Source organism: Juglans microcarpa x Juglans regia, chromosome 6D (assembly GCF_004785595.1).
Source record: "Juglans microcarpa x Juglans regia isolate MS1-56 chromosome 6D, Jm3101_v1.0, whole genome shotgun sequence".
NCBI lineage: Eukaryota > Viridiplantae > Streptophyta > Magnoliopsida > Fagales > Juglandaceae > Juglans > Juglans microcarpa x Juglans regia.
Genome location: NC_054604.1, coordinates 31,790,574 through 31,807,103, shown reverse-complemented (window position 1 = coordinate 31,807,103; position 16,530 = coordinate 31,790,574). Strand labels below are relative to the sequence as shown.

At 34.5% G+C, this 16,530-nt stretch overlaps 2 protein-coding genes across 2 annotated transcripts; one reads left to right on the top strand and one right to left on the bottom strand.

Moving 5' to 3' along the window:
* Positions 1-396: 396 nt before the first annotated feature.
* LOC121235647 (cytochrome P450 87A3) lies at positions 397-4,076 on the top strand. Its single transcript, XM_041131999.1, has 10 exons — positions 397-973; positions 1,055-1,376; positions 1,495-1,644; positions 1,797-2,048; positions 2,154-2,243; positions 2,331-2,409; positions 2,504-2,610; positions 2,755-2,882; positions 2,969-3,102; positions 3,766-4,076. Exons 1-9 carry the CDS (start codon positions 780-782, stop codon positions 3,093-3,095), a joined length of 1,449 nt encoding a protein of 482 aa, XP_040987933.1. The 5' UTR covers positions 397-779; the 3' UTR covers positions 3,096-3,102; positions 3,766-4,076.
* LOC121235648 (protein HAPLESS 2) lies at positions 3,507-14,948 on the bottom strand. The gene is made up of 18 exons (XM_041132000.1): positions 14,536-14,948; positions 13,645-13,788; positions 13,182-13,270; positions 11,964-12,003; positions 11,478-11,535; positions 11,322-11,382; positions 10,673-10,751; positions 9,434-9,565; positions 8,759-8,953; positions 8,567-8,647; positions 8,385-8,485; positions 7,435-7,552; positions 6,539-6,571; positions 6,328-6,421; positions 6,145-6,233; positions 5,339-5,454; positions 4,122-4,222; positions 3,507-4,031 (listed from the first exon to the last, which is right to left on the bottom strand). Exons 1-18 carry the CDS (start codon positions 14,710-14,712, stop codon positions 3,559-3,561), a joined length of 2,181 nt encoding a protein of 726 aa, XP_040987934.1. The 5' UTR covers positions 14,713-14,948; the 3' UTR covers positions 3,507-3,558.
* Positions 14,949-16,530: the final 1,582 nt, after the last annotated feature.

Sequence of the window (16,530 nt, the reverse complement as noted above, 5' to 3'; positions counted from 1 at the left end):
GGAATATAAGACAATGCTTACAGCTAAAAGAAGATCTAGGAAGAGATATGATTCTGAAAAACAAAGAATGAAACACAAGAAAGAATATCATGTGTGGCATCTTTCGTGGCATCATCCGCTTTACATAGATACTATAGTATTCAGCATGGATATTGGGAAGATTTCCAAAGTAGTGAAAGCACATTAGATTTTAGAGTTTTTAGTATTCAATGGACTATATATTGAATTCACATTTATAGTTTGGCCAGGCAAATCCTTCAAACCTCTTCGATCTCAAATCTAGGTATAAGCTCTTGATCTGTTCCTGCAAAATCTCCTTTAAAAAAAGGCCATAATTCTGCCTCGTGTTTTTTTTTTTTTTTTTTTAAGTGTGAAGAGATACTTTTCCCCATAACCAAACAAATCATCCACTCTGTGTTTGCGTGCGTGCATGCGTGTGTGTGTGAGAGAGAAGAGAGCCTTGCATCATGCAATCATGCAAGGTTCTTTTAACACAACTCTGTAGCTGCGTTGACAAAAGATATTGTAATTTGTATCTCCAATATGAAAACCGAAAACTTTATGTTATTTTTTGAAAGTCTGGCCTGCCTATTTAAGAAGATATCCGGGTTGCTAAGATACATGCCAGCACTTTCTGCTCCATCCTGTCTATTCTCCCCCACGTTTCCTGCATTAAACTTTTCTCATTCAATCAAAAAACTCGATCCCCCATTGCTTTTTCTTTTTTCTTTTTTCAAATCAAGATCTTTTCAGAGCTTCAATTAGTAACAAAAGGCAAGATGTGGGCATTGTTCATTGGAGCTTTGATAATTATAATCATCACACATTGGGTTTACAGCTGGAGAAATCCCAGATGCAAAGGAAAACTTCCACCAGGTTCTATGGGCTTGCCACTCCTTGGAGAGACGCTTCAGTTCTTTGCTCCAAACACTTCTTCTGATATTCCTCCATTCATCAAAGAAAGGATGGATAGGTAAACTTCTTCTAAGTACTGCATTATTCTTCTTGTTTGTTCTCCTTCTGCACATAACACATGATAATTTTACTTTTCCAGGTTTGGGTCTATATTCAGGACAAACTTGGTGGGAAGACCAATTGTGGTATCCACTGACCCGGATCTCAATTACTTTGTCTTCCAACAAGAAGGACAACTGTTTCAAAGCTGGTACCCAGAAACGTTTACAGAGATTTTCGGACGACAGAATGTGGGTTCCTTACACGGGTTCATGTACAAGTACCTCAAGAACATGGTGCTGAATCTTTTTGGTCCTGAAAGCCTTAAAAAGATGCTCCCTGAGGTTGAACAGGCAGCGAACAGAAGATTACACCAGTGGTCATGTGCGGACACCGTTGAACTAAAAGATGCAACAGCCAGTGTAATTTCAGGCTGACGCTGACCATTATTATTCTTATTCTTTTCATTAAAGAGCCAACAGTTAATAATTTTCCCTTAATTTTCCCAATTCTTGACATTAATAATTTGGTCTTTTGCAGATGATTTTTGATCTGACTGCAAAGAAATTGATAAGTTATGATGCGGATAATTCCTCTGAGAATCTAAGGGAGAACTTCGTTGCATTCATTCAGGGATTGATCTCCTTCCCTTTGAACATTCCCGGAACGGCTTTTCACAAATGTTTGCAGGTGAACCAAAATCCGCCATAATAGTTAGTGTCATGCATGTCCTGAATTGGTTTCCTCCGACTGCAGAAGCTGCATAGTGAAATACCCCCACTGAGTAAAGATGATTAATTTCCTATGTTTCTTGGTCTTGAGTATTCAAGTTTTTTTCTCAGGGTAGGAAAAGGGCAATGAGGATGCTTAAGAACATGTTACAGGAAAGACGGGCAATGCCCAGGAATCAGCAAAGTGATTTTTTTGATTATGTCCTCGAAGAGCTTCAAAAAGAAGGAACAATTCTCACAGAGGCAATTGCTCTGGATTTGATGTTTGTGCTGCTGTTTGCCAGCTTTGAAACAACTTCCCTCGCTATAACTTTGGCCGTTAAGTTTCTTTCAGAATACCCTCTGGTATTGAGACAACTGACGGTTCGTATAGCAATTCAAATTTCGAAATGGAAGATCATTAAATTGCTTTCACAAATTTTAATGTTACACCCATCATCTGACACGCTCTAAAACCCTCTCTCTCAGGAAGAGCATGAGGCAATTCTTAACCAGCGGGAAAATGCTGATTCTGGACTTTCCTGGAAAGAATACAAATCAATGACATTTACATTCCAGGTGGTTCAGGAAATTTCAGTTCTTTTCTTACATCATATTGTTCCTATATGTAGCTCTGCACTATGTATTGACAAGTTCGACTTGTAGTTCATAAATGAAACAGTTAGACTGGCAAATATAGTTCCGGGGATCTTCCGAAAAGCATTGAGAGATATACAATTTAAAGGTATGCATTCACATTATACAGGACTACCAGCTATTCATTCATGCAAACAAAAACTGATCGAACATGACATAATATGCAAACATCAATATTGCAGGATATACAATTCCAGCAGGTTGGGCGGTTATGGTATGTCCCCCAGCTGTACACTTGAACCCAGCAAAATATGAAAATCCTGTTGCTTTCAATCCATGGAGGTGGCAGGTGGGTCATATTTTTTAAAGCTTTCAATTGCAATTTGCTGCAAGCAGCCTGCTACTTTAGATGAATAAAGCTTAAATTTGACTTTAGAGACCAATTAATCAATCTTCTTATTGCTCAACTTCACTGAAAATTGGTGGCATATAGGGAGTGGAATTAAATGGCGCATCCAAACATTTCATGGCTTTCGGTGGCGGCATGAGATTCTGTGTCGGAACAGACTTTACTAAGGTGCAAATGGCTGTGTTTCTCCATTGTTTGGTAACAAAGTACAGGTAACTGTCCTAAAACTGCTGTGTGTGTTTGTGTGTGAGAGAGAGAGAGAGAGAGAGAGTAACCTATTTTACATCTGAACTTCCAGGTGGAAACCTATCAGAGGAGGAAATATTGTCCGAACTCCTGGCTTGCAATTTCCTGAAGGCTTTCACATTCATCTTGCAAAGAAGGATGCGAGGAAACAGGAAGAAACAGTAAACAACTCGGCATAATCAAAAGGTAAGTAATGCACAGGCTAGTCATTTGTGTGGCTAGAGACAGCATGCTAAATGTTCCAACGTGGCCTCATATATGTCCATTAAGATCATTGGTCTCAAGCTGCAGAGGATGTTAGTCAAGAATAGAGTCACAGAGTGCAAGTGTGGGGGACAATTATATAGGTCTCTCATACAACAATCATGACGTAGCTCTGCCCAGTACCACATGCGTAGTTTTGTGCTTTTAACTTCTCTCGATGTACAATTGTGGAAGAGGGAAACAAAAAAAAGGTTAAAGAATATCAATATACAATAAACTCATCAGGATGATGATTTACACTGTACGAAATAGTGTAAATGCTTCATTGTCGTTCAGTTTTACCAAAAGAAAACCCCCCCTGAAACTCGATTTGCATATATTCCAAAATTTGTGTGAAACGAATTAAAATTTTTATAGATGATACCATTTTTAGCCCCACTATTCTCTCCGCTTTGCATGCTGATATAACTGTGTGTCATTCAGCAGCCCACGTTTGCGCTTGATAAGTTCATCTTGCTTCTCTTCATAATGTCTGCTTGCTTTTAACAATCCTTTCATAGTCTCTCTTTCCTCTTTCCGCTGCTGAATAGTACTTAAATTCTTATTGCGGCTGTGCTTGTGCCTGTTCTTATGAACATGATGCAGATAGTAATTGTAATCAGTCTCTCTGTCGGAGTGGTTATGCCTTCGTTCATTGTAAATGCTTCTTCGCTTATATTGAGCACTGTGCTTATGGTGCCTCGGATGCTCATGATGTTTATGAACATGAATTCGAGGGTTGTCAAGATCAATTTTGTGCCTCCGGATATCCCTGCTGCTACTCTGATTATCGGTCTCGAAATGATCTTCCCACCAGTCGTAAAGAGGATCAAAGAGTCCTTTTTGATGTAAAAGCCATAGTAGAACAAGCACTGCAGCTCAGAGTACAGTGTATTATATATCATTTTCTTACTCCACGATCAGCTTACTTCTCGGATTGAAAATATATAAAGAAGGTTTACCAGTTGGAAAAATTGCCAAAACTAGACCAAACATCACTATCCAGCTCATACATATGTACTGAATGTGGCACCTGAAGTCCAAAAATCCAGAGCATTTCCTTCTGCTCGAAAAAAAACACGGAATATTAGTAGGTGAGCGCACACACTTATATATATACACATATAGCCATGATTACCGTGAAACTAACATAACGGTAGCAATTTACAACAGACAAAATACTTCTTTTTTGATTGGTACTTTTTTATTTTCCTTTTTAATCTAAAAAAATTTCAAGCTATTGCTTAAGAGAGGGCCACTTAAAATACCCACCCCCAAAAATTATTCTTTTCTTTGGAATGAACCTTGACAAATTTAAAAATTCAGAAGGGAAAATTTCCTTCATCAGGCAAAATGAGAAAATTCTTTAATATTCCGAGATCAAGAGCAACACTTATTCCTTTCACATGAAAGATCGATCCTACTACGAATATCACCCATTAGACCCATTCTGATGTGAGTGTATTGTTCCCACAATACTATCTACCGTTGCAAAATGTGAATCGTTAATTATTTTATTCCAAAGAAACCTTTTCTTATATTGCTTCCAAATTTAAAAAGATGGGGAAAAACATAGAATTTCTTGCAAACCAATTTTTTTTTTTTTTTTTAAAAGGTGCAACTATGCATGCACGCATATGTTTTAATCTCAGCGATTTCATTCCAAAATTCAATTCTAGTGATTCTTATTAAAAACTCACATCACTCACATCAATTTACAATATGTTTTGTTACTATTACGATATAAAAATAGCCAACTTCAACGAAACAAAATAATATATGACAAGCAGAATCATGCACATCCACGTATCAATTAATAGATTGATCATATAATTATATCGCCATAGTTCAACATAACCCACCAAAGCCTGGAATGTCAAACAGCATGCTTTTCAAAATCCTTGAGAATTGAGATTTTCAGCAGCGTAGGGGGTTTCTAAAGCCTTTTTCTCACCATTTACCTATATCCAGGCCAATTATTATATATTCATAATCAACAATGAGAGACCTTAACAAAGCCTGGAATTTCAAATTAGCTGAGTTTCAAACTAGTTGGGGTTTTCTAAGCATACAACATTTAGTATATCCCCTACTTATAAATATACTTTTTAAACAGAGATACCCCAAAATAAGCAGTAAATTTAAATTTCTATGTTTGTTTTCCTTATAGAAACAATACCTGCAAGTTTTTCCTGTGACGAAGTCTGCCAAACTTTTCCATAGTTTGTTCCAAAGGCTTACAATGGACTCAAAGAAACCATTTATATCGTTCTTCGGTGGTTGAAAAGGAGTGCTCTGCCAAAAAAAAAAAAAAACAATAATAATAAAATAAATTCAAAATTAAAATTAAAAATTAAAAAAAAAAAATTGGCTACTCTTGAAACCACATATATTGCTACAAAGATTCCAGAAACTAACGGGGAAAAAAAAAATTGACTAAAAATTTAATGTTTTTTTCCCTTCGATGGGATCACGTCATTAGCTAGACCAATCCTGGACAAGTGCAGTCCTCCTATCCCTGTATCCCACTATCCGGCTATTACAAGAGCACAACAGAATCTGGGGGTGGCCCAAAGAGAATTATCGAGTAAGTGGGACTAAAATTTAGCATCTTAATAGACCTTTGGAACACAAAGTAAACACCGTGTACTCAAGGAGCAACTACTCGTAAGTTGTAACTCCACTCACAATCTCGAGTGAAATTTATATTGTCTGCATTTTAGCCTTCTCTGAGACAAAAGTTGGATAGTTTGTTCATCCTAGCTCACATGGTCATCCATGGTTCCATATTTACGACTGGTTACAAAACCACACTCAAATGGAAATCAGCAGATTTTTCCCTTGCTTGGTAAGGTAGAATTCGATAGTCTTCTCTAAGGTATTGTTACGTCCTATGGGGTAGGATTACGATCACTGATAGATTTCGAAAGCAGAAAAGAGAATAAGTGGCCCTTGGCTATCATATGCTCAAAACTACCACCAAACCTGTGATCCATTGTCAAGAACAGTAGCTGTAGTACTAAATTGGCATTCGGCTCTATCGACTTCAACAAAATTAGAGTCCTTTAGTATTGCTGCATTAAAAGAATATGAATTCTGACCAAGATTTAGTATCTGCTTCCACCTGAACATCCCACCGATACCGTATAATTCTAGCATTTTTCATACCTGAACATGAATATTTTGCAGCTTGATCGGTGGTTGGGTAGAGTTTAAATGATCGATTTGTAATTTCTTTCGGCTTCATAATAAAGAATTGTTCCTGTAGCCGTCTAAACTTTCAAAACTGTATCCTCCATGAATAACTAATAATAATGCCGGCGAGAAACTAAAAACATGGATGCAAAATTCTTTGTAAACATGGAAAAAGAAAAAGTACCTCCATGAGAGTGACATCTCTTGAGCAATCAAACTGCAAGGAAAAATCATCACGTGTGTAATCACAGATTGCATTCACTGAGGCCATGGTTACAATAAAGCTAGATAAATCTACAATTATTTTCACGGAATTTTGATTGCATCTTTTCAATTTAATTTATATAATTTCTTCAAGCTGTGCCATGCTGTATTCCTACTCGTCTAGAAATACATATGGTAGCAATTACTATTTTTCTTGTGTAAAATACTCCATCACATTCAAGCACTCTCCATGAGGCTTCTTTATTTCCCTCCTTAGACAGAAAACAAGATAAAGACAACAGTTTTTGGATAAACTAGTTCACAAAATTTTCAATTTTATTCTTCTTGTGGTATTTAAATATTAAGCGTTGAAGGAGCCGACTAGCAGAGAAAAAACTAGGTGGAGTCTGTCTATTTGCAGTTTCATGATCAACCAAATTTAAAAACAATTTTAAAAAATTTAATATAACCATTTTTCATTTATAAAGGAATATATAAAATCTTTCGTGTGAGCAGCAACCTGCTGCCAAAAAAAAAAAAAAACTATAACCATAAATCCTATGATTCTCAACTTTGAGTACATGAGAACCCCAACAACAGTAAACCATCCTTATATACCAGAATAATGCACTGGATAATAAAAATTAAGGAAAAAAAGTAGCATAAAACAACATTGGTTCTGAAAATACGAAAAAGGCATTTGAAATTTCATGGATACATCCTCTGGTATTTAATCAACCTAATGTCTATCCCAAATTAACGGCAAATATCAAACCCCCAATCTTTCCTTAACAAGACGCTGCATTCACCAGCATTATCGTTGATGAAATCATTTCAGTTTTATGACAACATGGAGGAAAAGTTCGACAGTGATACCGTTAAGCTATATGATGCTTCCACTTCTCCAGTATTCTTAGTTGTGATTGTAGCCACTCCAAATTGCGTAAGGGCTTCAAATGCTGGTATGCTGACGCTTAAGATTTTTCCAGGACTCCTACACAATGTATGGAAAATATGTAACACAATGATATATAATAAATGAAGCTTACTGTGTCAAAGAATGAGGTTCTGATAAGATACCAAAATCAAATAAAAAAGACCACTCAGCGTTATTTTAAAACAAATATGGTATCATTTATGACTTAAAAAAAAGAAAGCCACAAACAACAAACATAAGCACAAAGACAAAGGCAAATAAATATGTTAGAATCAGGAAGTGTTTGAAGTTATACCCTCATACTAGATAATTTGAAATTGCTTGGAGGTAGATTTTAAGTTCTCTCAAATAAACTTCTTCAAAATTGACTCATCGTAACATCTCCAGAGGTCATGAAAAAGTTTTTGGATGTTTTAAACTTAGTATTATATCTTTGTTCAAAATTCAGAAAAACAAAAAGCTCCCATTGAGGTCAGCATTTTGGAAAAATTAAAAGGCATAAGACTAACAGCTCTTGACTGCTAAATTTTCACCTGTTCTTACCAAAATTCAAATATATTCTTCCCATAAATAAAATACAAAAGGTGCAGTAAACCTTAGTTTCAGTGTTTTTTAAAGGTTCAAAGAATTTAGAAATAACTTCTACTGATTTGTATTTAATCTAAAACTTAAAAACTAATTCTAGGAAACCATAATGGCAATTGTTATAGATGATAGATATGACCACTGAGGTGTCATGCAATTTAAAACAAGGTCAAGTTCTTGATAAACCAACATCCCATGCAGGCAAGATTCAATTAAACAGATATTCAACATATCCATGGAGAGCATTTTTCCATATTATTACTTCCACTTGTAGTAGGAATGGACATAACAAAATAATATTAACCTTTGGTAAACATATTCTATGTCATCAGCACTCAGCTCTATCAAGAGATTTGTATTGAGAACTTCAGTGACTCCTATGGAGAATGAATGAGTCCCTGCATCCTGCAGAAAAATCAAAATGATAAATAGAAAGAAATAATTGAAGTTCTTGGAAATGTGAGTCAGAAATTAATGAAACATAACTGGATGCTGGTTTATCCTTTCAAACCTCCCTTCAATACCATATAGTGGCAACTGATTCCTCTTAATTCGGTTCTGGTCAGCCTGCCAGAAACAAGAAAATTTATCCTCCAGTGTAAGAAAACTACAAGGTGATCAAATATGGCTAACACGAGGAACATAAATTAAAGAAGATGATACTGCCATTTGACTAACCTCTTGGAAATTCCACAACTGGTTATGCAAGCAACTCAAAAATGGTGAAGCGCAAAAGTTTGGCTGTCCATTAAATGCCTCATAACTGACCCCAATTTTGTTACATTCAAGGCCATCTAAGGTAAATCTCAGCCTCTCAAGCAACATCCACATAGAAAAATTCCTCCCTAAATTCTGTGGTTGGCCAGAGTCACCCTTCCACAACAGAAAGAAGCTTTCAGTAATATATAAAAATTTGAACGACCATTTCACTCAGTCAATTAACATTCAATAATCAACAACAGACGATAAATGAGTGCCATATCTGCAAGCAATAAACTAGAACTTTCTAAAAGACCTGACGAAAAGAAGTCCCATAGCCGCTAAAATTGGTCAACCATAGAATGTATTCCACACTTGGCACGTGGAATAAGTATTTAAGCTCAAATGTTTTTTATTTTCTTTTTTATAAGTAGTTAGCTCAAATGTTCAAAGAGGCATAACAAAATAGAAGTATTATAGGCATTAATATACTGTTGGCCTACTTAGAAAGCTAACTGCAACAATTTCTTTATACGCAATATCATAAAGAGAATAAAACACAACTAGAAGGATGAAAAAGAATGTCTTGTCAACATTTTGTTTCTAGCTCTGAAAACCATGGATATTAATCATAGGTATATCTTTGAAGTATACCTGCCTGGGTATGACGAGGTAGAAGTCTTCAAATGACGGTATATTTGTATATCCGCCAAAATCACCAATAAGATTAACCCTTAGGAAATCATTGGATGATACTGTTCTGTTTTCAGGACCCACAACCACTTCCTGCTAGCAAAAGAAGGCCAACAAAGTATCAGTGGACAGATTTAACATTATGGAATTCTTGTTTCAACAGAACAAAATGAGAAATAGTAAACTGAAGATTCTAAATTGCATGACTCAACAATTATTCATTGATGATGTGATTACTTCTAAAACACAACTAAATGGTTCCAATCTATGGGAGATATATCCGGGTCCAACACAACAAAATAGAAACACAGAATCAGAAAGATAAAACTATAACCAATGAAGCCAGTGAAAGCTGCACATAATTCTCTTTTTGGAAGCTAAAACCAATACTCCAATAGATCAATCAACCAGACCAAGAGTTCTACAAAATCTACCGCCTATACAAGGAGACAGAGAATAACATGCAGAAGCTTTAGTTTCTTTAACGGCCAAATTCAGTGCACCTAGTTGACTTCAGCGGCATTTTCTTAAATTTATTAGCAAGTCCTGCTTAGATTTCTTTTCAAGTTTATTTCTATACTTTGTTTTTATTTCTCCCTCTATTTTATAAGGCTTGGTACAATTTTCCATTCCTTTCCTCGAATCTTTAATATATAAAAAAGTTGAGATCCTCATCTTCCCTGCCATTCACTAAAACCTGCAACTTCATTATCCTGGCAATTCTCCAATTAATTTAGCATGTAGTCTCACCAGGGTAGTGTTAGATCTAGGAAAAGATATCCCACCAAACCAGGAAAAAGCAATTTTTTCAACATCCTGGCATTTTTTCCAATGTTTGAATCAGATCGTGTGGTATGAAGTCCATGGCTGAAAATGAGCACAAAAGATCAGATGATGTATCTTCTTTTCATGTAATGGGAGAGGGGAGTCAATATTCATCAAGCAATCGTTAAGTAATCATCTCACAAGTATCCATCACATGTGTGTTTAAATTATCCATACATGTCATGAATAATTAATTAAGCAGAAAAGATAAGTTGTTTTGCCATCCACTCAAGAATCATTGAACATTCATTATCTACCAATTATCTCTCTCCATGTAAGTTAGCCATATATATCCATGCTTTGTTATACCAAAGATGCAGTAGACGTGCTTGTTACCAGTGTAAAGTACAAGGATTTTAAGGAAAGAAAACATACCGAAATTTTAGATCCAGTCTTGACCTGAATACGAACACTGAATCCCAATGATCTCTGTCCAATACCAAACACATGGAACCTAAATAGATAAAAGTGTCTATTAATTATGGCATGATGTAAAATGATTTTTAACATATAAGAAAACGACATAAACAGTATCTGGAGTCTTGACAATGCAGATTTTCATATAAATTGAACCTTTCGATCTGTTGTCCAGGGGTAAGTAATGATAATTATGAGAAGATTAGACAATACTTGACTCAATATGATCTCAATTGTGAGCTTCTTCATAGAATATGTTAATTTAGTATTTTAATTTGATAGATCATATACCAAAAAAAAGTATCATCATATTTGGTAACTTATTGATATATGAAAATTGAAATTTGTAACTTAAAAACTACTCTAAGAAGATGTAACATGTAAAATTTGTTAATAAATAATTAAACGACAGAACACATATAGCAATCATTTTCTAGTAAACATTGCCAGAATAATCATATAACAACTAAAACAGGATTATAAAAAAATGGATTGACATAAACAATAAAATATGGCATCCACGAAACATTCATAGACTGAATATCAGATTATCGATCTGCATAGCAAAACATAATCAAGACAAAAAGAGGTAACACAACGGTCATACCAATCACTTGGAAATCGTAGACAATGTGCAGTGTTGGCCTTTCCTTTCATCAACTTGTCAACTAAAAGAACAAATTTAATAATCAACTACCAAAAATCAGTAAGACGTATCCTGCACAGGGAATTGAATAATGATCCACAATACAGAACCACTTACAAAAGTTTCCACATGATGAAGGCACCCGCCGTTGTGGCCCACAGGGACAACATGTTGGCTAAGCACAAAGGACATAAAGATGAGAAAGGAATTAAGTAGATAATGGTTGCAATTTTTTAGAAACATGAGTAAAATTGGTATAATCAAGTTTCAATGTGGTAAATGAATGTCCAAACATAACGTACATTATGGTTTTCACCTAGAATGATTCTAATTCTAAGGTGCAACATGACATATACAGCTCGTATCACATAATCCAATTCATCAAGATAATATTTGAATCAAAATGAAGTACGTGATATCTGACTATGTTTATTTCAATATTTATATTCTAAGTTTCAAACTGCCAAAGATATTGTAATAATTTGTTCGTGCTAAATTGCTAATTAGTAATTAGGAGATCGTATAAACGGCTATAACAAGTATCATTGGTACTATAAATAAAATGACAGGGCCAAAATTAGATCCAAAATGGTCGAGATGCACCTGGGTATGCTCAATAAAGTGACCTTTTTCATCTTTTAACCTACAAAACAGACACAAATCCAGTCAACTCGCTTTCTGTGAATTTGTGAAGCAACTCATAGATTTGTGCAAAAGTTTTCTTCACCAGAAAATATATTAATTCAACCTTTTCAGTGAACATACTATAGGGTTAAGAGAAAACAAAGAAAAGTTTAAAATAAAAACAGGCTACATAGTCATTCCTGAATCAAACGTCACTGCACGTTGCTGGAGTATTATTTATATGGGCAATCCTAGGCATTGATTATGTACAAAATATATAGAAGCCAACCACTTTAGGTCAATCATTCTACAATCTCTCTTTCCAGTCTCTTCTTTGGGTGCCTTGGTTCAAGTCTTGGCAAGCCCCATTCTGTGTTGTGACCCTGATAGAATTATTGACCTCCCTGTAGCCATCAATGCCAGAAACAAATTCCGTTTCACCAGTAAGATGGGACTAAATCGAATTTGATAACACCATTTACTAGAGATTAAAACATATCTTATGGATATCGAATCATCAGAACATTTATCAAATATGTAGATCCTGTGGTCAAGTGTCTAAGGACCTTTTTTTGTCATGTTATTAAACTGCTGAGAGAGACGGTAGTAATCTAATCTGATGCAAAATTTTTAAAACAAATTGTTGCGGGAAATTGACATTTGGCGGAAATTTTGTTATAAGGTGATGTATAAGCAGAGTTTCTATGTGCAACATTGTAAAATCACTTGACAGGGATGTCAAGAAATTACAAACAGTCATTAATATTCAGAGCAAACTAAATATGACAAGATGTACCTTTCCCTTTTTCTTCTCTCTCCCAATTAATAAGTTGTATGCATCCAACAAGTTTGAACTTACAACCTCACTCTCAACCCTGTTATTGCACGGGGGAGGATGCGTCATTTAAGCTAGAGCTTATTGGCTTCTCTTACCATTATATGCAACTAGATATATTTAAATGTGCCACCCAAATATCTAACAATAATTTTCCTTGTATCACTGTTTCCTACAGTAAGCAAAAACTGTCAAAATCAAAAGTCTAGAAGTATAAACATAGGAATGGCTCCATTATTATTTGAACCAACAAGTTTTTCACCATTGTTAAAATCCAGATATTGAGAAATCATATCAAGAATGGAAATTTTAAATTTAAAAAAGTCCCCGGGGGGTGGGGGGGGCACTTAAAGATTGCTTGCCTCTCACACATCTTCACAACTTTTGCATCAGCATCTGGCTCGCATTTGCGTGTCTTAACATATAACTCCTGGGGTTTATAAGGAACATCCTGAAAAAAATGTTGAGCTTGGAAGTGTCATAAAATTTATTAATTGGATGTAATAAGTAGAGACTTTACTTGACCCGATCATCTAGGATCTATGTAAGTCTAAACTAGAGATAAACATATCTCCTAACAATTCCTCTGCCTATCAGCCTCACATGGCAAAAATTTTGCAATGAACATTCTGTTTATTCCTGCCACAGTAAGATTAAATTTTTCACTCTTTACAAAATAAGCACTTCTTTTGAATTAGAAGAAATAGAATAAACACTCAGAATATCATGAATTAGTTCTTATCATATAAATGGGAATGTTCTCTAGAACAGTAAATATATGATCCCACAGCAACACACAAAATAAATAAATAAATAGTCCCCTACCCGTATATATGTTAGCTGATACATAGCGTATGCAGCAGATTTGTTGACAGTTAGCACTGGTGGTATTCGCAGAGTCTGCATCTTGTTAGTTGAGTTCTCCTCCACCTCCACAACTTCTGCAACAATTGAGGCCTCACCCCCGCTCTGCATAATCAAAACACAAATTGCGTGGCATTTAAAAATACTATGCGGGCAATGCCATCTAAAATAACTTGTACTAAATTTTAAGTCTATACAGGCTGTCATTGCTCAGCAACCGTCTCCTTTCAATTCACAACTATTGACCACTATTCTCCTATTTTATGTCACAAGTACTGTTGACATATATCTACAAAGTAAACAGAGATGCTGACCAAAATCTGTGAATGTTCCAAATTAAATCCAATGGAGTTCTAAAATCGTGAACATTGTTCTTAATTGAACAGTTCAGCTTTCGTCGCATTTACATTTATCTCCAAAAGGATTCTTAATTTTTCCTTAATGCCTTGTATTTCATTTAGCTGCATGCTGAGGTATGGAGTTACCCTTTAAAAACTAAAAATCCTAACTCTTTCTTCTCATTCATCAGTTAAAATTGGCCCTTTTCCATTAACTTTCAAAAGTATCTTGCTACAATCTTAGAAGATTAATACTATTAAGAATCGACGACAGACGTAACTATTCAATTGCATTAAATGAGACCTTCACTTTTTTCGTCAATTTCACAAACACCATTGCTACATTCCTTCGTCATTTTCGTGATTTTATCACCAGAGAAGATGCTGGAACTGGAATATATCCAAATTTTAACCAATTACAAATACAGCTTTTCAAAAAAGTCCACTCTAAAGTCAGAGACACACAGAAGATACAAAATGTTAAGTTGCAAAATAGAAAAATAAGAAGAATTACGGAGCCACTTGGGACCGCCATATTCAGGACGATCTTCTTGGTGCAGTTGAGATTTTCGGAGTCCGAACTCTTCTCGCACTTCTCGAGCTTCGATTTCGAAAGAATCTGGACTCCGGCGACACTACGAGGGCCAAGAAAACCGAGAAACAATATGAGAAACAAGATCGTATGCTCCATCTCTTGGGGTTTCGGTTATGGATATCGTTAGATTCAGTGAGTCTTTCGTTTGGGTTTTCCGAAACTGAGTGCGTAAGAGTTAACAGTGAAACTCGAAAAGGGAGGGAACCGGTTTTGAAACTGTCAAATAACGGTTTTCTTTTTCTTTTTATTTTTCGGAAAAAATGTCAAAAATGTGAATTGCGGATTTTACGATGCGAGCCTGAGCCAGCAGTTGGGAAAAAAGTGCACAAGCAGTACGACATCGTTTGACATGCCATGGGTTGGTATTGGTAAGGATGTAACGATTGGACTTGGCTCGGATCAGTTCACTCAGAAATTAAGAAGACGAGTGCTACAGCCAACAATATATTATATAAAAGTAATCTCTTAAATTAATATAATTTTATATAATTTGTTAGATTTATTTTTTAATAAAAATAATTTAATAATCTGATAAATCATATCAAGTCATCTCAATTTATAGGATTACTTTTATATAGTCCCTTTGTAACTAAAATATTTCTCAAAATACATGTCATTTTTTTATTTTTTGAAAGGTGAATACGTGTCTCTTTGTCAAAAAAGGAAATTAGAAAAGCAAAAGAAAAAAATACATGTCTCCAAACAGAATATGAGGAATATATAATCTCTCACATTTAACAAATTCAAATTTAATAGAAATTGGAGTCAAACTTTGCTTGTAATTATAAATATTTCTTAAAATAAAATTTCTAGAAAATTTCTATATATAAGTACGTGTGAATAATACACTTAGTACAATACTTACATGACATAATTTGATTTAGGATATAAAATTTAAATTTTGAATCTTACAAATCAAAACTTAACTTTTATGTGATGTATATAGTGTATACACTGATTTGAAAATAAAATAATTCTTTTTTAAGAAATTTGACTTTGATTCTATAATTACAATTTTGAAATAAGTAAATAAATCAATCTTATAGTATTTTTTGTTATATATACGAATATTTTAGCAGCTATAAATATCACATGAGGAGCATTTTATTGGCTCACAAGTGTAAAAGTAAATTCGACACTGTTATGTTTAGGTGCCAAACCTATCTCAACTTTAATAAACTATACATTAATGAAACTCACTATTTTTTTAAATTCTCATAAAAAGTTAAACATATGATCTCAATTTATTTCATACATTCAAATGTATATCTCAATCTATTTTATACATTCAAACACATCTCAATTATGATACTCACAAAATATTATTATTCATAAATCAATTTAAATAATCTGGAATCACCTCATCATCTAAATCCAACCTAATTGAAATTGAGATGGGCTCAGAAGGGGCCTCACCAGCCACCCTCTGCATATATAGGCAGTAATATATCCTAATGGCGTGAAGTTTGTAGGACCTAAACGGGCCATTCCCATTCATATTGACCTTAGCGCCACGTTGGCAAGTTACAGAATAATTTGATACAGTTGAGTACAAGCAACCTAAAATCAGTACACTTGCTATTTTTCAAAATTCAAATCATAGTAGCTTAAGGGAATCGTGCAAGAGCAATTGATATTAAAATAAAAGTAATGTTAGAAATAAGTGCATAAGTCTTGTACCAAAAAAAAAAAAGAGAAATGATATCATTTGTCATCAGAGAGAGCTCAAGTAACGTATATTTAAAAAAAAAAAAAAGGATAAATATAAGATTTATATAAAAAAAATTAATATTTTAATTATAAATCTCATTCTTTTTCAAATTGAATGTACAACGCATAACTCATGACTGTATCTAACATTAATAAAAAAAAAACTTTTCTTTTGAATGGAGTCTACTTTGTTCATACTTTTCA